The following is a 22,889-nucleotide window of genomic DNA, read 5'->3' as shown; positions in this document are numbered from 1 at the left end:
TGTGTGTGTGTGTGTGTGTGTGTGTGTGTGTGTGTGTGTGTGTGTGTGTGTGTGTGTGTGTGTGTGTGTGTGTGTGTGTGTGTGTGTGTGTGTGTGTGTGTGTGTGTGTGTGTGTGTGTGTGTGTGTGTGTGTGTGTGTGCGCGCAACACCCTTCAGAGACTGTTACATCAATCACCGTTTTGAGTCCAAATAGGAATACAACCATGGTTTAAACCACATGCCTGTTTTCTCAATTAGAGCCCCAGTCATAGCCAGGCTATGATTCTTCCACATTCATTTCGACAAATGTTTTCCCCCCCTTGTCAAAATACATAGTTTTATGGTTGTGGTTGGGTTTTGTTTCCGTCACGGGTGTGTGACCCTTCCTGGAATGTCCGAGAGGTTTGGCCCGAGCCGGACAGAGGAGACGGACACTGTTGGACCACAATGTTAACAATGCTCTGTTCTTTATTCCTGCATGTCTGAGAAGGACAGCTGAACTTGGCCCACCTCTCTCTCAACTCAAATGCATTTACGGGTCTTTTAATGGACAATGAGGACCAGTTTCTGCACCCAGATTAAGCTCACCCCTGGACTAAAATACATGCTCAATGGAAAATCTCCACTGAAAGTGCTGGGCACAGACGTGTTCAACTTCTATTTTTGATTTACATTTGATTTAGTTGTCAACTAACCTGAATTCATGTGAGATCAACAAAACATGTCACCATGTCATTGGATTTAGGTTAAAAGTTGGGTGAAAAAAATATTTAAGTCCCTTACGTTAATTACTTTTTTCAAATTCAATCAGTTTTCCACGTTGATTCAACGTCATTACATTATATTTCTTTTGTTGAAATTACTTGGAAACAACGTTGATTCAAATCAGTTTTTGCCCAGTGGGAAGGGCTTAATCTGTTTTAAGACTGGCCCTCAGTGTACAGTAGGTACACTGCTTACAGCTTTGGCAGTTCCAATGATTGTTCAAAAGTATGTTGTTTCTGTGTATTTCTATGTAATTGTCCCTCCACCCTAGGTGCTGAACTTGACGCGGGCTCTCATCGCGTGGCACCAGGACTTTGTGGTTCCACTGGTGACGAGGTATGCAGAGGACTGGATGACCTCGGGGAGCCCAATTTACCGGCCACTGTGGTGGCTCAGCCCTGATGACCCCGTGACCTTCACCATTGATGACCAGTTCCTCATCGGAGACGAGGTGACCGAATGACACTCAGACGTGGCATTGTTTTATACTTGTTCTGATTCTGCTGGTTAAGATTGAAGTGGATGGTTCAAATTGAAGGACGCACACCGATAATAAACATTATTATTGCATAAATTCTGGTACAACCTCCTCCGTTTATAAAGCCCTCTTGCACGAACTTCAGCCGTACCTTACTTCATTGTTAACCTACAGACGTACGAGCTACCAGACCCGGTCTCAGAGATGGCCAACTCTGGAGATCCTTTTGGGAGTTAGGTAGATCTGCATTTAGTTTTTTTAAACCTTACTTTTTCAGTGATCTCCAGAACTCTCTCAAATTGGTTGTTTTGGTACCGCTAGGGCACCTTTAAACTGAGAATAGTTTAAAAAAAAATTATGGTCGTTTCATGAAGCTACTTTTCTTAAATTGTTTGTAAATGTGTATGATTGATTGCAGGGTTCTCTTGTAAAAGAAGAATGGGTTTCAATGAGATTTTCCTGTTTAAACAAAAGGTTCAATAAAAATATCTATTTTTAAATATCCCGTTTGGGGCCTACTGAATGAGACCCCCCGGTTTCCAAGTGTAAGAAAGAGGCCTAGGGCCTCAGTATTCATCCCAGAGAGTCTCCTGCGTGGATTCCACTTCTAACACCAACATCAACTAGTGGCCAATGCCATTCTAGAAGACTGAGGCCCTAGGTCTCTTTATTACAGTTGATGTCAGAAGTGGGACAGTGTTGCATGCTCCTATCAATCCCATAGATTTGTAGCTAGCGGTGGCTAAAGTTAGCAAATGTTTCTAGTGGCTGTTTAATGGAAACCAAACCATGGAGTACAGTTTCTCCAGGCCGATAAACTACTTTCAGGGTGGGGAACCATCTAACATTAAGTTTTAAAATCCTGAACTTTTCCTATAATGTGTTGTTGTTATTATTATGTATTTCCAGGTCCTTGTTGCCCCGGTAATAGAGAGGGGGACAGTACGGAGAAATATTTACCTGCCCGACGGGGGCTTTCAGTGGCAGGACAGCCGCAACGCCCAGGTGTTCGACGGGGGAACTCTCTTGGAGGACTACCCTGTCGCCCTCGAGGAGGTCGCCATTTTCTTACGGAGGAGATCTTGAGGCTCAAGTCACGTGATTTATACGTGACCTATCCGGATACTAGTTTTGAATCCTTTATTTTCTGTTTGACTCGTGCTGTTCTCAAGTTGCACTTTTCCACAAAGACAATTGACAGAGGCTCGAGACTTGTTCTTGAGATTAGATGTGAATATTTTTATACTTGCACTTTACAATTCAGAACGATTTGTATTTTATCGACGTCGTTTTCTTCTCTCTTCTTCCTTTTTTAAACTTTAATCTGTTGTACCTCTCGGCTGATTGTTTCAGGACTTCTTTTTTGTTTATTTTAATCATTGCTGTTCTTGCTTTTTTTGTATCTAAGAAAGAAACCTGTGTGTTTACATATGATTCATTTCTAACGTTTCTAACTGCTGCCGGTTCTCATGGAGACATGGAGTACCAATGCAAGCCCCCTCTTTCGCTTCAAAACAAAACATATGAATTTCTAAAGAAGACCAAACGAAGGAAAAGAAACAGAAGGATATGGTTTCTGCTAACGGAGAGCCTGGAAGAAATGAATGAGATGAATGAGATGTTAGCTTAATATGAAAGAGGCTGAAGCAGCTTGGTATGTCTCTCTCATTCTTTGGAAAAGCTTTTACTTGAACTTACCTAGGCTCAGAGCTGATGTATGATGAATGTACCTCAACTTTAGTTTTTCATTGCTTTACTACGCTAACAAGTCTGTCAATCAACACACACTTCAAGACTTCGAGACACCACTCTCCTTTAAAGCACTTATTTTTTAAACTCATGCTCAAACAATATGCAGAATATAATGCTAATATTCTTTATTGTACTTTACAACCTTAACATACACTACTTGACCAAAAGTATGTGGACACCTGCTCGTCAAACATCTCATTCCAAAATCATGGGCATTAATATGGAGTTGGTCCCCCCTTTGCTGCTATAACAGCCTCCACTCTTCTGGGAAGGCTTTCCACTAGATGTTGGAACATTGCTGTGGGGACTTGCTCCCATTCAGCAACAAGAGCATTAGTGAGGTCGGGCACTGATGTTGGGCGATTAGGCCTGGCTTGCAGTCAGCGTTCCAATTCATCCCAAAGGTGTTCGATGGGGTTGAGGTTAGGGAACTGTACAGGCCAGTCAAGTTCTTCCACACCAATCTCAACGAACCATTTCTGTATGGACCTCGCTTTGTGCACGGGGGCATTGTCATGCTGAAACAGGAAAGGGCCTTCCCCAACCGATTGTTGGAAGCTCAGAGTTGTCAAGAATGTCATTGTATGCTGTATCATTATCATTTCCCTTCAAAAACAGCCCCAGACCATTATTCCTCCTCCACCAAACTTTACAGTTGGCACTATGTATTGAGGCAGGTAGCGTTCTCCTGGCATCCGCCAAACCCAGATTCGTCTGTCGGACTGCCAGATGGTGATGCGTAATTCATCACTCCAGAGAACCCGTTTCCACTGCTCCAGAGTCCATTGGCGGCGAGCCTTACACCACTCCAACTGATGCTTGGCATTGCACATGGGGATCTTAGGCTTGTGTGCTGCTGCTCGGCCATGGAAACCCATTTCGTGAAGCTCCCGACAAACACTTATTGTGCTGACGTTGCTTCCAGAGGCAGTTTGGAACTTTGGAGTGTTGCAACTGAGGACAGACGTTTTTGTACGCTCTTCAGCACTCAGTGGTTCCGTTCTGTGGCTGTCTGCTCTATTTTTTACACCTGTCAGCAACGGGTGTGGCTGAAATTGCTAAATTTGAATGGGTGTCCACATACTTTCATATATATAGTGTAGCTTTTCAAGCTCTACTCTGGTATAAGCAACCCATTTGAGTGCCTTTTTTATACATGAACTTGAACCTACACCACTGTCCCAGTAATAGCATGCACCGTACGCAACAGATATTGCTTATAGCAGCTTAGCCCACTCAAACCTCCTACTCTAATATGCTGTCTGTCTTAAAATATTTTAATAGGATGTTCATTTTTTACTGGCATTGCTGCTGTGTTGGTGTGCTCTTTCATGATAGCCAGAGGAAGCTCTTAAGGTGGACGCCAGTTGTAACGGAGATTAAAATAAGACAGGGATGTTCTGGGTCTATAACCCCCCCCCCCCCCCCCCAAATGGTTGGAAACACCTATGTGCTGTTTGGCTGTCAAAGCAACTGTTGCAGCGCAGTTTGGATGCAGATTAGAATGACTGTTGTCAAAGAATGCAAGCCCCTCCCCCAATTGTATACAGGGTGGATCACCATTGAGACCAGGGTCTCATTTGCAAGGGAGCCCGGGGGAACAGGAACATACAATAAATAGTATCAATACAATACATACAATAAGAGTCATCAAAACAAACAACTCACATATCACCTCCCTTAAACTCCATCTAAACTGTCCATTTCAGACAAGTGAGTCAAATTTCAAGGTGGCCTGAAGGTTATTCCATGACCTGGGGGCATAAAGACATAAAAACTAAAGGCATTTTTACCCAGGTCAGTGGAGACCCACGGGACCTCTTTGAACCAGCCAGTCCAGAGAGTGGGTCTGAAAATGGCTGGATCTCCAATTAATACGTGAGCTGAGTTAGAAGAACCGCTTTATATACAGAAAGTAGCCAGTGCTGGGCCCTTCTGGTAGTCAGAGACTCCCAGTCAACAGAGCTATAGAAAATGCAGTGATGTGTAAAAAAAATTGTCCCCAGTGATAAAACGCAGTGATGAATGATAGACTGAATCGAAAGGGTTTAAAGCAAAGGCTGCTCATGCATGTAGATTATATCACCATTGTCAAGTACTGGGAGAAGCGTTGCTTGAACAATCTTCCTTCTACTTTCCAAAGTGAGGAAGGATTTATTTCTATAGAAGAAACCAATCTAAATTGTCAACTCTTTTGTCAGTTTTTCAATGTGTGTTTTAAAAGAGAGCTTATCGTCAATCCAAATAACCAAGTATTTTTAAATGGGTAACTTTGCGCTCCATTCAATTAGCAAATATGAAAGTCCTCAGGGTCAATATTACGAGACCTAGAGAACAACATACATTTGGTTTTATTAGCATTTAGCACTCATTTAAGATCACTAAGTGATTTTTTAATTGAGTCAAAACCATGATGAAGGTCTTGAATGTCCTGCTGTAATGAAGGGGCACAGAAGTAAATAACTATAATCCGCGTAGAGATGAATGTTACAGGTCTTAACAGATAGACCAATATTATTTACATAAATAGTCGACAACAGGGCCCAAAATCGACCCCTGCGGCACATCTTTCGTAATATTAAGGAAACTAGATTTGATAGCGTCAGTAAGCACACATTGTGTCCTGTCCGTTAGATAGTTCGTGAACTAATTGCAAGACGCCCGATCACGGTCTATTTCAGACAAACTTTGAACAAGTAAAAGTAAAAAATGGTTGACCGTATTAAATCCCTTCGACAGGTCAATAAATAAGTCAGTACACATGTTTTTATGGCCTAAACAATATAGCACATCATCTAAGACAAGTGTAGCCACTAAAACAGTGCTATGTTCGCGTATAGAACCAGATTGATGTTCATTAAGAAAAGAATGAGAAGTCAAAACCGTTTTAAGCTGAGAGTTGGCCAGGGACTCTAAAACTTCGGCAAGGCAAGATAGCTTGGAAATTGGATGGTAATTATCCAAGTCAGAAGGATCTCCACCTTTGTGTAGGAGGAGGACTTATGCCATTTTCCAGATAACTCCAGAAACAATTGCCAAGTTAAAAAATATGGGAAAAGGATTCTGCAATGAGTGGGGCAGAAATCTGCAGCAAAAAGAGATCAAGTGAGTCAGCTCCAGCGGATATTTTTTTTAACATCGATCTTCAATAAGGCACCTAGTACATACTGTAGACATCCAGTGGTTGAAATGAAAATGAGGAATGTGTATCTGGGAATGTATTGTTCTCTGCAACCTGGCTCGAGGTGAGTAAAAGGCTCCCTCTGTTGGAATCAGAGTTTTCAGAAGCTATTTTATCAAATAGGTGACCCACTGAGGCAAAGTGGTTATTAAAAATGTCCATCTTATCTGTTATGGGAACAGAGGCTGTCGTAACACGCTGGAGTAATGAGGGGATGGAGTTTTGTTTAGGATATTTGACTACCTTCCAGCAGCTGGATTCTCACCAGTTCAAGAAGTATGTCGATTTTGCCTTTTTAACCAGACATAGGCATATTTCTCAAGCGTCTGAAGGACTGCCAGTCAGACTTAAATTCAGTCATCCTAGCCTTAGCCCAAGCTACATTTCTCTCCAGAAGTATTTCTGATAGTTCATGCGTGAACCAGGGATTAGCTTTATCCCTTACCCTTCGTTTCTTGAACGGAGCATGCTTATCTGCAGTAGAGCAAAGAAGTTAAACAGTTTAGGGCCTGATGCGAAATGCCTATAATTTGTCTTGAAATAATGCGAGGGCGGGATGTAGGTAGCTTTGCATCTCTTATGCAGACAACGGGACAATGGTCACTGAACTCATTAGCAAAAATAAAATTGGCTTTATGCTTATGAGGGGCATTTCTCTCAATAATATCTAAAAGAATAGATTTTTCAGGGTGTTCAAAGTTGGGGTGAGTTTGTTCAGTTATCAACTGAGTTAGATTTAGCTCAATGCAGATATCTTTCCGCCTATCAGAGCTACAATAGACTCATAGCCAGTCGTACAGTGCTAGCAACCTACTAAATCTTTCGCTGCCATGACTCCATGATGGCACTGGGCCTGAAATAATCAGTTCTTTGAAATTCCGTTTCAGCAGTTCTGAGCTTGCCTTCCTAATGTCATTAGAACCTACATGGACCACTACAGCGACAACCCCCGTTTTCTGGCATAAAACAGTAGGATGCAGCCTAGTAATGTCCTGAAGCCAAGCCCCAGGACAGCACAAGGCTTTTGCCCCGGGAACCGAGATGTTTCACACCATAAGCTGGCGATGATAAAGGCTTGTGAGATGGCAGAGGAGGTCCGGAGTGTTTTTGTGCCTCCCGCCGGCCACAAAACCCATTATGGCTGACGGAGGAGCCGGTGCGTCAAGACACCCTTGAGGTCCGGTGAGAGGAGGAGCGCAGCGGATCGGAGTCTGTTACAGAGTCCCCTCGGGAACTTACAGGATCCAAGGCAGGATCCCCCTCGGAAGGAGTCCGGATAGGGGGCGATGGCGCTGGAGTCTCGGGAAGCCAAGATGGTAAAAGCTGTTTGAAAACTGGATTTGGGTCGGGCTTCCCAGCACCAAAGAAACCACACTTGCCACAGGCCACTTCCCTCCATTTGGCCTATGGTGGGTGACCTGCTTCCATGGTTGGGCAGCAGAATTGGTGAAGCAACGTTCCTGCTCCATTTCCCAGGGGAGTGGGAGGCTTCTTTGGGGAGGGGTGCCTGAAAGGCATTGGCCATTCAGTCAAGGAGTGTTGACATGGTGGTGATACTCTCAACACATTGAAACGACGTCCAGCCTGTGGTGTGGAGAAGATAGGCATGGGTACTTTCCCCAGTAGATTGTGCAAGTTTTTAATCTGTTTGCTAAGAGTAGTCACTTCTTTCCTATAGTCTTCTGCAAGTAAACAATTGTTGCATCGAAACTCCGGTCAGTCCACATTGTTCCGGGAAGAGAGCATAGTAAATAATGCTCGCTTTTTTCCCTGAACGGGAAAGCATCCATGGAAAGAGACATAGGAACTAAAGAGATAGCGATTTTAGGCAGAGTAATAAAATAGACAATAACTGATTTTCCGGACCTATACAGGCCGTCGGTAAATAGGCCCAATATATGAATACACCAAATACAAAAAAATATATTAAACAAAATAGACTCCAGCCTATTAAACTTAACTTTCTTCTACAAACAATTCAGTCTCAAACAAATGTGTGCGCTCTCTCTCTCTTTCCAGTGACCCTAACTCTCATGGGATAGTTCAGGGAAATGACATATTTAGATATGTTTCCTTGAAAGCAGTCTAGGTACAGTGACTGCAATCCACACTGCAATCCAAATCATCTCTTAAATGGATTGTGTTGCTCAATGGTTCAGATGATTTTGGCAGAACATTTCAAATGGGGATACTATTTGGTCCCAAAATGCTAATATTACCCGTAGCTAGTTTAACAAAACCAAATTGTGGATTGCGGTCATTTAAGGTAAGAATTTCTAAATATGTAATTTCACTGAACTATCCCTTTAAAGAGATAGTTCACACAGCTACATCTTGGTTGCTCATAGTAGAAATTCAGTGTTTCTGTATTATTATTTCGTAATATGATAGCATATTTGTCTAACATAAAGGGCCGGTGGGAACCATTCATTGGATCCATGAATTGGCATCAGTGCCCTTATCAAGATAATATTTATATTAATATTCTCAAATATATTTTGAAGGCTACACAGCAATTGAAAGAAGGATCTACTGTAAAGATTTTGTATTAACATTTGACTGAATTGTCAGAGTGACCTGCTATACAGTTAGATAGACAGCCAATCTGGTTTAGAAAGCATGTGATTTGTATAGAGACTGTCCAAACAAAGCAAAGCAATGTCTCCACACATTACGGACCTGCTAAATGAGTTGGTTAGTGCATTCATTATTTGATTTACTGTAACTATACCCTCAGTTCACAAACCGATTTTTAACCTCATTCTTTATATCCAGCACCATACCAGTGTATGTGAAAACGGTACATTTCTAAGTTTTGTAGTCAGAAAGATAGAAAAGGTTTTCAGCAATTACTTCCGGTGATGTAATTTTCTAATAAAAAAGTTTCCTTCGTAAGAAATCAAAAAACAGTCGTTGCTTAACAAATCAAACCTCGGTACGGATTCTCTCTGGTTTGTTTGCCATTCTGGGACCTGAACTCCGTCATTTAATTACACCTTTAATTTTGACAACTTAATTGATTTACTTTAATTTGACTTGTTTACTGTATACAGAAAGAACACTCAGGTCTACTGTTAGTAGCTAATCAAATCACACAATGTCTACTGTCAGTAGCTAATCAAATCACACAATGTCTTAGTGCCACAGCACATTGTGAGCATGAGTCTTAAACGTCTTAAACCCTATTAGAGATTAATGTACTTAACCGTTATGGCCCCAATGCAGTAAAACTAACTGTTTATGTAAAGAGCTTATCTTTTTTCCTGCTTATGTTTTTCAGTGTATGCTGTTAAATGGTACTGTAGATGTAAGTTGCTAAGAAAAGCTTGGAGACACTTTTCCCACCACACGCTGAGCAAGCGTGATCATATGTACTTTGTTGTCAGCCCTCTCTTATACAGTAGGGGGACGGACCGGGTATTACTATAACCACATCAGCAATGTACATATTTCAATGACTGTGCAATCACATGTTTTATTTTTCTCTTCTGTAAATTGGAGAAATAGAATCGACAAAACTGCAATAAAGTTTACATTTTCTTACAGAAGCTGTTTTTGACTTTGTTAAACGATGACAAGACAGATCATGATATCTCAAGATTGTGTTACTATGTACATGGTCAATGTGTGTCTCTTTGTCAGAGCGCTTGTCTGTAGTTATTGCATGATTATAGTATTTTCATCTGTGCCTTTGGACAGAAAATAATGTGTGATTACTTGTTTCTGTATGCTTGGCTGTGTGTGATTGTGTGTTGTGTTTTGTGCTCATGTGCATGCTTGTCTTCTTATTTGTCAGTGTATGTGTGTGCTGATGCAGTCATCCTTATATTTGTGTGTGTGTGTGTGTGTGTGTGTGTGTGTGCACGTGTGTGTGGTTTTACTATCCTTGTGGGGACCAGAAGTCCTGGACCAGAAGTCCTGAAAAATAACACATGGAAAATTCAGACAAGTGGGGACATTTTGTCGATTACCACAAGTACAAAGGCTGTTTTAGGCTTAGGGGTTAGGGTTAAAATTAGGGTTATAATTAAGGTTAGGGTTAGGAGTTAAGGTTAAAATATAACTTTCAATGGGAATCAATCGTTTGGTGCCCACAAGGATAGCAAAACAAATGTGTGTGTGTGTTTCTATTGCTTGCTTGTGTATTTCTGTGTGCTCATATTCATGATTGTGTGCTTCCTTTTTCAAGTGTGTGCTATCTTGGTTTTGTGAGTGTGCGCTTGGCTCGTTTTGTGAATGTGTTTTTGCTTGGTTGTACGTGTGCTCACTTGCTTGAGAGTATGCTCATGGTCATGTGCTTGGCTTTGTGAGTGTGTATTCACTTACTTGTGCATTGGTGTGTGTGCAGTCTACATATGGACGTCACTCACTCTACCCCCCCTCCGTGTCAGCCAGTCTGTCACTGTATATCTGCGTCCATGCTGACTACTAACATCTCCACTAATTCCTCTTAAAGCTAATAAAAGTTATTTATAGTGGCGTTGAGCATGCGGTGGTGGCTGAGATTCTCTGGGGAATCACATTCCCCCATGCAGCCCCCCCGAGCTACCTTTCAGCTCCCTGCCTGGCCGGGATCCACCCAGGGGCCCCTTTCTCGCTTCTCTCTTTTTCCCTCTCTACTCCTTTACTTCAGACAGACGGGTGCAGCAGGCCACCGACATCTTACCTTCACCAAATCGCCCTACTCAGCCCTATTTAGGATTTATGTAATCCCTTTTATACTAGGTATTTCTTAAAGCAGGATCAATGAGTTAGCTTGCCAGATTTCAACTGGTAAGGTTAAGGTTAATTCTGCCATGTGAAATACCAGCCGGGTCTCCGGAGGTATTTTTGGAGAGTGACCTGGGTCATGTTCATTAGGCACCAAATGGTCGAAAACAGAGTGAAACAGGGAAAGACACTCATTTTCGTTTCGGCTAGAATCATGAACTGACTGTGCAGAGATTACAATCTGGCAAAATGGAAGTGGCAGGACTGAGTATTTGTAGAGGTCTTGATTATGGAACGAGTTGCAGCTGGTAGGGATCTGCTCTGACTCCAGCACACCTGTCTCCAACCACACAGAGAGGGAGAGAGAGTACAGGAGGAGTAACTGCAGGTCAAGAAGACACCGGATGAACACCAGAGGGCGTAGCAGGAGCAGATGTGACATACAGTTTAGATAGTCTCATATCTTAGTCATTCTGAATGCAAGTTGCAGGTGAATAAAATGTCAGAATGTTGGCTGTCCCCACTCTGTTTGGACTCCGATAGGAATTACACGTCACTTTGCAAGTCTGCATAATGTGACTTACAGGCCTGATGAGTGTTAGGGTAAAACTAGGCCCTGAAAATGACACCTTATGAAATATGCATTGTATTGTGTTAAATAATTTTATTTGAACTATAATATGTTTGCCTAGAATCTCACTTGAAGGCCACAGGACTAAAAAGTGATGTACGCAACAACCATGTCTCTGTCACTAACAGATACAGTCATGGGTTTACAATTGGCTCATTCATCCCCCTCCTCTCCCCTGTAACTATTCCCCAGGTCGTTGCTGCAAATGAGAACGTGTTCTCAGTCAACTTACCTGGTAAAATAACGGTAAAATAAAATAAAAATAAATAAAATGGGTGGTAAAACTCAAAATTTTACTTGAATGGCAAGGTATTCTGGGAAATATGTAAATAAAACTTTTCACTAAGCAGTGTGTTAATTTAACACTGAAAAGTGTGGACCTGTATAGACACTGGACCAGTGTTACATTTAACACTCTGTGTTGATTTAACACTGGAGAATTTGCTGTCTACTCAATTAGCTTTGAGCTTAACACAACGTTGCCAGCCAGGCATGAAAAACAAATTGTACAGCCAAACTCGAATCAAGAATGCCACGAATGAACAACTTTGATATCCAATCTACATAACTGACATGAACCGACAATGTCGTTCGCTCTTTCTTTGCCCATTTCAAAATGGCAAAGACTATGAATGAATGGTCACTTTGGTTGAGAATGTGGACCCCCCTGGCCTGTATTAATGGATCAAAGCACATGATGATTGGCTAGCCAGCACACACAGCAGACAATATGGTCTATTTTTTTACGGTGTTGTGTACTGGGGAGACAGGCAGATGAATTAAACTGGTGACAAGCAGAGGCCTGAGACCTCTCGCTCAGTCTACTTTTAGAAAGTGCAAGTCAAGTTTTAGGTTTCAGTGTCTGCCCCAGAGTGAATGGGTTTTCCAGCTTGCCAATTAGACATGCAATTCAAAAGCCTCTTGTCCACGGGCCAGTTGGTTGGGAGCCTCTTGTGCAGTGCAAGGCCAGTGTCAGTCTGTGTATTTGTGTGTTTGCATTTTTGTGCGCATGTGTGTGTATATTTGTGTATCTGCATGTGTGTTGTGGTTCGGTGTGGAGTATGAGTCTGTGTCTCGTCTGTCTTGTAGGCTGTTATTCATTCTCAGCAGATAGAATAAGGTATATTGTGTAACACAGCAGATGTAATGCATGCAACAGACTCAATCTCTTAGAGATATGTATTCAAAGAAAGTGTTTTGAAATTTTGATTTACAAAGGCCCTGCCTTTGAAAGTGATCCTTTTCCCCCAAGCAGCCAAGCTGCAGGTTCCCAGAGTTGACGAGGGGCAAGTAGACCTCAGGAATGCTGCCTTGAAACATTAGCCCACCAGCGGAAGCCCAGGGCTGGGTGACATAGGGGCGGGCGTACCATTCCGGAGGTGTGGGATTTAAAGGGTGGGGGGGTGTCCCATCTAATCACTTCCTGTTCCTGCCCTGCTGGGAAATCTGTCACCTCGTGATAGAGGTCTGTATAGGACTGATTTATTCATCCATTCTAGGCAATGTAGTAAACCAGGGGCGGACTTTGCCCAAAACGCCAGATGGGCTGGTTCATTTTTAGCCCAGTGGGCCTATCTAACTTGGGTTTTTTCTGCAAAATTATTATTATCTGGCTAATAATGGGGGCCACAAGGAAAGAAATGGGCTGGTGTGGGGGCCTTGAGGAAAAATATGGGCCAGTGTAGGGGCCTCAAGGGTAAAAAATTGTCCAGTGTGGGGGCCTCAAGGAAATGCCGGGGCTGATTTTTGGTCCCAGGCGGTCCTTGTAGTAAACTATAGCCTAATCATATTTAGGAAGTACATTTCCTTGGAAAGATATCTGCCCCGTTGTTCTCCACCCATGCATAGGCTATAGCCAAGCCTATTTAAGTGAGACCACAGTGCTCCTGATCTAGCACATATGGCTGCTAAACTTGAAGCAGCGAATGATGAGAGCAGACACTTGCACTTTCTCTTGAGCTATGTTTTGCATCTAGAATATAGGCTAACTTTCAGGAGGACGATTTGCAGGCAAAGACAAATAAATGGGGTAATCGATATTTATTGAAAATGAAAAGGTGCAATGCCTGCTCACCATGGTAGCCTAACCTGTGCACGTGTTGCGCTTTTTTCCTTTTCAATGATGGTCACAATTTTGGATTACACCTCCACTTCTTTACATGATCAATATTTATTGACAGACACTGTAGTAAACTGTAGTCTAATCATATTTAATGTGATTTCCTTGGAGAGGTAGCTGACACGTGATTCTCCGCCAATGCATAGGCAGCCTACCCATAGGCACGCTCAACTAGGACAGAAGAGGTAGGCTACTTAACGTGAAGCAGCGAATTCTGAGTGTGTGAATAATGCGACAAAGATGTGTTTTTAATATGGTAGGTAGGCTAACGCATACAAAGCAGAAAGAATACCGTAACCAAACTATCTGCGGGACAACAACAAATATTTCCATCCCAAAGTTGTCTGTGTGACCGCCTGCTCCCAACCGCAGCATGATAAATGCAGACCGCACCGCAATGACCTCTGTCGGGGCTGCATGTCCCTCGGGCATCCCGCGGTAATGCCTCGGTCTACCTCGTGACGCCTTTAAACGTTTTCCTTTTAATTTGGGCTCCCGGGGAATAACACTCAAACGCTGGTCTTTGACAGTTTTATTAATACCTTGGCAGGTGGATCTGCCTCCTCTGTGCGGTCCATTTGAGCACGACCACCTGGCTGTGTGGTGGGCTGCTGCAAGGAGACGGCTCCCTCAAGGTAAATCTACATTGCCTTGTAGCAGGAAGGATTCCATTTTCCTACAGTCTTCCATTTTCCTACAGAAATGAAGGATGTAGGGCCTAGTTACGCATGCTAGCTGGTAGCTCCATTCTTTGGTGGTTATGTCTGTATAATATTATATATATTAATACTGACTTAACCAAATGGTGTCTAGGTGTTGTTGTGTCAACTATGTTTTGCTTGGGTCTGGATGAACACCAACCGAGACAATGTTCAAGGCAGGGGCTAAGAACCATGTACTATCCTGTTTGTTTTGAAGTAGCTTAACTTTCGCTACTTTCTCTCTCGCACACACACAATTTCCAGTGGGTCAGAAGTTTACATACACTAAGTTGACTGTGCCTTTAAACAGCTTGGAAAATTAAAGAAAATTATGTCACGGCTTTAGAAGCTTTTGATAGGCTAATTGACATAATTTGAGTCAATTGGGGGTGTACCTGTGGATGTATTTCAAGGCCTACCTTCAAACTCAGTGCCTCTTTGCTTGAGATCATGGGAAAATCAAAAACAATCAGCCAAGACCTCAGAATAAAAATTGTAGACCTCCACAAGTCTAGTTCATCCTTGGGAGCAATTTCCAAACAACTGAAGATACCACGTTCATCTGTACAAACAATAGTATGCAAGTATAAACACCATGGTACCACGCAGCCGTCATACCGCTCAGGAAGGAGACGCGTTCTGTCTCCTAGAGATGAATGTACTTTGGTGTGAAAAGTGCAAATCAATCCCAGAACAACAGCAAAGGACCTTGTGAAGATGCTGGAGGAAACGGGTACAAAGTATCTATATCCACAGTAAAACGAGTCTTATATCAACATAACCTGAAAGGCCGCTCAGCAAGGAAGAAGCCACTGCTCCAAAACTGCCATAAAAAGCCAGACTACGGTTTGCAACTGCACATGGGGACAAAGATCGTACTTTTTGGAGAAATGTCCTCTGGTCTGATGAAACAAAAATAGAACTGTTTGGCCATAATGAACATCGTTATGTTTGGAGGAAAAAAGGGGGAGGCTTGCATGCCGAAGAACACCATCCCAACCGTGAAGCACGGGGGTGGCAGCATCATGTTTTGGGGGTGCTTTGCTGCAGGAGGGACTGGTGAATTTCAGAAAATACATGGCATCATGAGGAAAGAAAATTATGTGGATATATTAAAGCAATATTTCATGACATCAGTCAGGAAGTTAAAGCTTGGTCGCAAATGGGTCTTCCAAATGGACAATGACCCCAAGCATACTTCCAAAGTTGTGGCAAAATGGCTTAAGGATAACAAAGTCAAGGTATTGGAGTGGCCATCACAAGGCCCTGACCTCAAACCTATAGAAAATGTGTGGGCAGAACTGAAAAGCGTGTGCGAGCAAGGAGTCCTACAAATCTGACTCAGTTACACCAGCTCTGTCAGGAGGAATGGGCCAAAATTCACCCAACTTATCAAATCAAAGTTTATTTGTCACGTGCGCCGAATACCCTGATGAAGACAGTATTGCTGTCGAAACGTTGGATATTACATTTTTGCATCTGAGCTCCTAGAGTGTGCGGCTCTCCTTTATTGTCACGTGCGCCAGGTATAGACCTTACAAGGAAATGCTTACTTACAGGCTCTAACCAATGGTAGGGGGAAAAAATAAGCTGTGTGTGTGTGTGTGTGTAGGTAAGTAAAGAAATAAAACAACAGTAAAAATACATTTGAAAAAAGAGTAGTAAGGCTATATACAGACACCTGTTAGTCAGGCTTATTGAGGTAGTATGTACATGTAGGTATCGTTAAAGTGACTATGCATATATGATCAACAGAGAGTAGCAGAAGCGTAAAAAGGGGGGTTGGCGGGTGGTGGGACACAATGCAGATAGCCCGGTTAGCCAATGTGCAGGAGCACTGGTTGGTCAGGCCAATTTAGGTAGTATGTATATGAATGTATAGTTAAAGTGACTATGCATATAAGATAAACAGAGAGTAGCAGCAGCGTAAAAGAGTGGTTGGGGGGGGGCACACAATGCAAATAACCATTTGGTTAGCTGTTCAGGAGTCTTATGGCTTGGGGGTAAAAACTGTTGAGAAGCCTTTTTGTCCGAGACTTGGCACTCCGGTACCGCTTGCCATGCGGTAGTAGAGAGAACAGTCTATGACTGGGGTGGCTGGGGTCTTTGACAATTTTTAGGGCCTTCCTCTGACACCGCCTGGTGTAGAGGTCCTGGATGGCAGGCAGCTTTGCCCCAGTGATGTACTGGGCCGTACGCACTACCCTCTGAAGTGCCTTGCGGTCGAAGACCGAGCAATTACCATAGCAGGCAGTGATGCAACCGGTCAGGATGCTCTCGATGTTGCAGCTGTAGAACCTTTTGAGGATCTCAGGACCCATGCCAAATCTTTTTAGTTTCCTGAGGGGGAATAGGCTTTGTCGTGCCCTCTTCACGACTGTCTTGGTGTGTTTGGACCAATCTAGTTTGTTGTGGATGTGGACACCAAGGAATTTGAAGCTCTCAACCTGCTCCACTACAGCTCCGTCGATGAGAATGGGGACGTGCTCGGTGCTCCTTTTCCTGTAGTCCACAATCATCTCCTTAGTCTTGGTTACGTTGAGGGATAGGTTGTTATTCTGGCACCACCCGGCCAGGTCTCTGACCTCCTCCCTATAGGCTGTCTCGTCGTTGTCGGTGATCAGGCCTACCACTGTTCTGTCGTCAGCAAACTTGATGATGGTGTTGGAGTCGTGCCTGGCCATGCAGTCGTGGGTGAACAGGGAGTACAGGAGGGTACTTAGCACGCACCCCTGGGGAGCTCCAGTGTTGTGGGAAGCTTATGGGAGGCTACCCGAAACGTTTGACGTAAGTTAAAGAATTTAAAGGCAATGCTACCAAATACTAATTGAGCGTATGTAAACTTCTGATCCACTGGGAATGTGATGAAAGAAGTCAAAGCTGAAATAAATCATTCTCTCTACTATTATTCTGACATTTCACATTCTTAAAATAAAGTTGTGATCCTAACTGACCTAAAACAGGGAATTTTTACTGGGATTAAATGTCAGGAATTGTGAAAAACTGAGTTTAAATGTATTTGGCTAAGGTGTATGTAAACTTCCGACTTCAACTGTATCTGTGTGACATGGCCATTATAGTTTGAAATATACTTAATTTTTTTGAAGAAAAAAATTAATTAATCCATTAATCCTGTGAGACAATGACCAAACATGTGGCTTACTTTTCTTTATTTTCTTCTACCCCACAGCCAGCATTAGCATCACTGCTAGTGAAACAATGGGAGTGGTAGGGCCTATGGCAGGGGGCTTCAAAAAGCATGCCCAAATCTTTAAAGTCACTTCAAACTAAATGTTATAGCAACCAAAATTTGCACATATAGAATTGGAGGATATTATATGAATTCTGGTATTTACATAACATTTTCTGTAGTGCTATGTTCCCCAGCAAGAAAAGCAGAAAATTGTCACTCAAACAGACGAAACTTGGAACTAACAGAGTCACTGACAACAACCAAAAGGAAACAGGTGAGGTTTTAGGAGGGGTTCTGAAAGACACTCATGGGGGGTGTCCACTGAAAGTTGACTAGCAACATCAACTCGGACCTAAAATACACCCACCATGAGCGCCCACTAAATCTGCCCAAGAAGAGGCAAACAATACTAAAAACCCAGACCAAACTTAAAGGAAGCAAACCAAAAAGTGGGGCAAAACAGGGAAGATCAGATTGGTTTTCTAGAAATCAAAGAGGGAGAGCCAACTAAAGGTGTTAACCCTCCACATCTCTCAAAACTACTGGAGCCTTCTTCTTCTTCTTCTCTGAGGTTTATTGGCAGACTACACTCATAAGGTGTATTGCCGCCACCTACTGTACATGGTAAAAAAAAATACTCGAAAGACAAAAATATTTTGGATGAACAAATCATACTGGGCTCCAGAGTGGGGCGGCGGTCTAAGGCACTGCATCTCAGTGTAAGAGGCATTACTACAGTCCCTGGTTCAAATCCAGTCTGTGTCACATCCAGCTGTGATTGGGAGTCCTATAGGGCGGCGTACAATTGGCCCAGTGTTGTCTGGGTTTGGCTGGGGTAGGCCGTCATTGTAAATCAGAATTTGTTCGTAACTGACTTGCCTCGTTAAGTAAAAAAAAAAAATATATATATACTAATTACAAAAAAATACAGAAATAAACACAAACCAAATTCACGCCACTACCCTGAATTCCAAACCAAAACTATACTATTCAGATCCCTACGCAGGCTCGGACCCCTGGGAGAGAACCTCTTCATTCAGTACTCCCTGTAACATTTCAGCTGTACTGTCTTGGATATCCAGAAATCTATTCACAGCCTTCACAATGATGTCTAACTTCTAAGATGTTTTATTAGTTTAACTAGTACAATGTGTCACTTGCGCAACAAAGTCCACCGTCTTCACTATTAGTATGTCGGGATCCTTCTCCTGCATGGCATTCACTGCAGACTGTGGTACATCCACAACCATCTCCTCTCTACTCCCTCCTTCAGCTATTTTCACTGCCTCCACATAGGAGACCTGCTGGATCAGCATCATCAAGTCAAGTTTATTTTATATAGCCCTTCGTACATCAGCTAATATCTCGAAGTGCTGTACAGAAACCCAGCCTAAAACCCCAAACAGCAAGCAATGCAGGTGTAGAAGCACGGTGGCTAGGAAAAACTCCCTAGAAAGGCCAAAACCTAGGAAGAAACCTAGAGAGGAACCAGGCTATGAGGGGTGGCCAGTCCTCTTCTGGCTGTGCCGGGTGGAGATTATAACAGAACATGGCCAAGATGTTCAAAATGTTCATAAGTGACAAGCATGGTCAAATACTGCCCCTGGTCACTGAAACCAATTCCACTTTGCCAAATTCGTCCTTCGCCATCTTTGAGACTGCAAATGGGTCACCCCAAAAAACAACCTAGCTCGTGACTCGCGCTCCAACCATAAACTGCTGTTCATTTCCAACTTTAGCCCTTTTCACTCCACTCTTCTTCACCATTGGCACACTCATTCTCACCAACTGTACGTGTACTAAGAGAATTGCACAATACTTCCGCGTCCACCATTGCTCCTCCAGTCATCCCCAGGACTCCCTTGGTATTTGCTGTGAAAGATGCGAGAGTTTGTTTTCTCGAAGTAGCACCCATATCAAATCAAATCACATTTTGGTTAGCAGATGTTAATGCGAGTGTAGTGAAATGCTTGTGCTTCTAGTTCCGACAGTGCAGTGATATCTAACAAGTAATCGAACAAATTCACAACGACTACCTTATACACACAAATGTAAAGGGATGAATAGCAATATGTACATGTAAATATATGGATGAGCCATAGCCGTGCGGCATAGGAAAGATGCAGTAGATGGTATCGAATACAGTAAATACATAGAGATGAGTAATGTAGGATATGTAGAGATTATTAAAGTGGCGTGATTTAAAGTGACTAGTGATACCTTTTTTAAATCCATTTATTAAATGTATTAAAGTGGCAAGAGATTTGAGTCTGTATGTTGGCAGCAGCCACTCTATGTTTGTGATGGTTGTTTAAAGAAGCAATAAAACTGGCCTTCTTTAGACTAGTTGAGTATCTTTATGTCACCAAAAACACTCACAAACTTTAACAGATGCACAATCGAGAGCATCCTGTCGGGCTGCATCACCGGCTGGTACGGCAGCTTCTCCGCCCATAACCGGAAGGCACTCCAGAGGGTAGTGAGGTCTGCACAACGCATCACCGGGTGCAAACTACCTGCCCTCCACGACACCTACACCACCCGATGTCACAGGAAGGCCAAAAAGATCATCAAGGACAACAACCAGCTGAGCCACAGCCTGTTCACACTGTTATCAACCAGAATGCGAGGTCAGTACAGCTGCATCAAAGCGGGGACAGAGAGACTGAAAAACAGCTTCTATCTCAAGGCCATCAGACTGTTAAACAGCCATCACTAACATTGAGTGGCTGCTGCCAACATACTGATTCAACTCCAGCCACTTTAATAATGGAAAAATTGATTACATCAATTTATCACTAGCCACTTTATATTATATAATGTTTATATACCCTACATTACTCATCTCATATGTATATACTGTACGCTATACCATCTACTGCATCTTGCCATCTTGATGTAATTAAATGTATCACTAGCCACTTTAAACAATGCCACTTCATATAATGTTTTCATACCCTACATTACTCATCTCATATGTATATACTGTACTCTATACCATCTACTGCATCTTGCCTATGCCATTCGGCCATCAATCATGTATATATTTTTATGTACATATTTGTATTCATTCTTTTACACTTGTGTGTATAAGGTAGTTGTTGTGTAATTGTTATATTACTTGTTAGATATTACTGCATGGTCGGAACTAGAAGCACAAGCATTTTGCTACACTTGCATTAACACCTGCTAATCATGTGTATGTGACAAATAAATTTGATTTGATTTTATCTGGAGCATCAGCATTTGTGGGTTCAATTACAGGCTCAAAATGGCCAGAAACAAAGAACTTTCTTCTGAAACTCATCAGTCTATTCCTGTTCTGAGAAATTAAGGCTATTCCGTGCTTATTTTGGGAAGAATGTGGATGGCTACCCGAAACGCTTGACCCAAGTTAAACAATTAAAGGCACTGCTACCAAATACTAATTGAGTGTATGTAAACTTCTGACCCACTGGGAATGTGATGAAAGAAATCAAAGCTGAAATAAATCGTTCTCTCTACTATTATTCTGACATTTCACATTCTTAAAATAAAGTGGTGATCCTAAATTACATAAAACAGGGAATTTTTACTAGGATTAAATGTAAGGAATTGTGAAAAAATGAGTTTAAATGTATTTGGCTAAGGTGTATGTAAACTTCCAACTTCAACTGTAATTGTTTACCACAGCAAATCTACTATGGCAATATACCGACACTGTATGAATGGAAACTAATCCTGGTTTGGCCTATTGTTTCCTATTTATGTTATCCAAAAGTGTCAAGATCGAGGGTAAAATATCCCCAGACTGTCCGTCTCTGAAATGTGTAAATATATCAAGTCAATCAGGGGATTGAGTTCTTTATGCCAGAAGGGCATGGGCCGGAATCAAACCCACACCGACACAGGTCTACTGTATATGTACGACCTGAAGGCAGCAGCCCTAACCGCTAGACCACCCCAGGCCACAATTGAACTGAATTTTGACCTTAGGATACATTTGACCCTTGTATGTCATAGCCTCCTGGAGAGCAAAAACTACCTTGTGTTATTAATCTACATAAAATAACAGTTGTTGATGTGTATGGCTGCCTTTTAGATCAATTTTTGTACATTTAAATGTTGCAGTAATAGGACCTAGGACTAGCGTTTGAGAGAGTGAGAGTGAAAATTGTCCACGACAAAAGAATGATCAAGTTTAAGATCCGACATCCTCAAGCATAATATCGAAGGTGATTACCCAGTTATAACCAGTTGTCTATCTGGTCAAAATCACTAATACAGGTCCCCTCCACCCTCTGGTGGGATGGATAACTTGTTATTATGTTTCCAGATAAAAATAGATTCAAATGAAGGTCCTATCTATCCAATTACTATAGGCGGAATTACTGTAGGTGTTTTTGGCTGGGGTCACCCATACACTTGCAATGTCAGTGTTATGGGTTCAATTCCTGCTGGGGCCACCCATACGAAAATGAATGCATGCACTACTGTAAGTTGCTTTGGACAAATGTGTCTTCTAAATGGCATTTATTAAATAGTATAGAATGTCATGGCCCAGTTTAAGCTCATTAAAAGTGCATCAGGCCTTCCTCAATTCCTTGATGTAATCATTGTCGTGGGTTTAATTCCTGCTGGAATTCGCACATTCTTCAAACGGGGGAGTCATCATAGCATACATCATACTCTATCTTTTAGCTCCCTCTAGGGGATACAATCATCACTACAATGAGCTGACACCCAAACATTTTGGAGGAGGTGCTGACTAACGGAATAGTAACCTTTGTAAAAAATAAAGCAGAAAGTAGCAAAAACTTTTGTGGGTGCTCCCAAAAAATGTTTTATTATAGAGTGTGTGAATTTCTTCATTCATTTTTGACCCTGTATTGGATAAACAGCAAAGCTGAGTGTATTCAAAGGTCACACTTATAAATCAAATGAAGGGATCACTCATGATATAGGCTAGATGTTAATTTGATGAGCATAATTTATATATATATTTTTCTCAATCAAATAGGTACATTTTGCGTTAACACTTGTTGTAACAAACAAATCAAATCAAATGTTATTGGTCACATACACGTGGTTAGCAGATGTTATTGCGATTCTAGCTAAATGCTTGTGCGTCTAGTTCCGACTGCAGCAGTATCTAACATGTGATCTAGCAATTCCACAACAACTACCTAATACACACACATCTAAGTAAGGAATGGAATAAGAATATTAACATATAAATAAATGGATGCGCAATGACCGAGCGGCATAGGCAAGATGCAATAGATGGTATAGCGTACAGTATATACATATGAGACGAGAACTGCAAGATATGTAAACATTATTAAAGTGGCATTAATTAGAGTTACTACTGATCCATTTATTAAAGTGGCCAATGATTTC

At 42.1% G+C, this 22,889-nt stretch overlaps 1 protein-coding gene across 1 annotated transcript in view; it reads left to right on the top strand.

Moving 5' to 3' along the window:
• Positions 1-9,704, top strand: part of LOC139530424 (SITS-binding protein) — an 83,986-nt gene extending 74,282 nt beyond the window's left edge. The window contains exons 9-10 of the mRNA XM_071326827.1: positions 1,017-1,196; positions 2,133-9,704. Coding sequence (XP_071182928.1) covers positions 1,017-1,196; positions 2,133-2,309 — 357 coding nt within the window. The 3' untranslated portion in view covers positions 2,310-9,704. The remainder of the gene's footprint in view (positions 1-1,016; positions 1,197-2,132) is intronic.
• Positions 9,705-22,889: the final 13,185 nt, after the last annotated feature.

Source organism: Salvelinus alpinus, chromosome 9 (genome assembly GCF_045679555.1).
Source record: "Salvelinus alpinus chromosome 9, SLU_Salpinus.1, whole genome shotgun sequence".
In the NCBI taxonomy this organism is placed as follows: Eukaryota; Metazoa; Chordata; class Actinopteri; order Salmoniformes; family Salmonidae; genus Salvelinus; species Salvelinus alpinus.
This window is presented reverse-complemented; position numbering and strand designations above follow the sequence as displayed.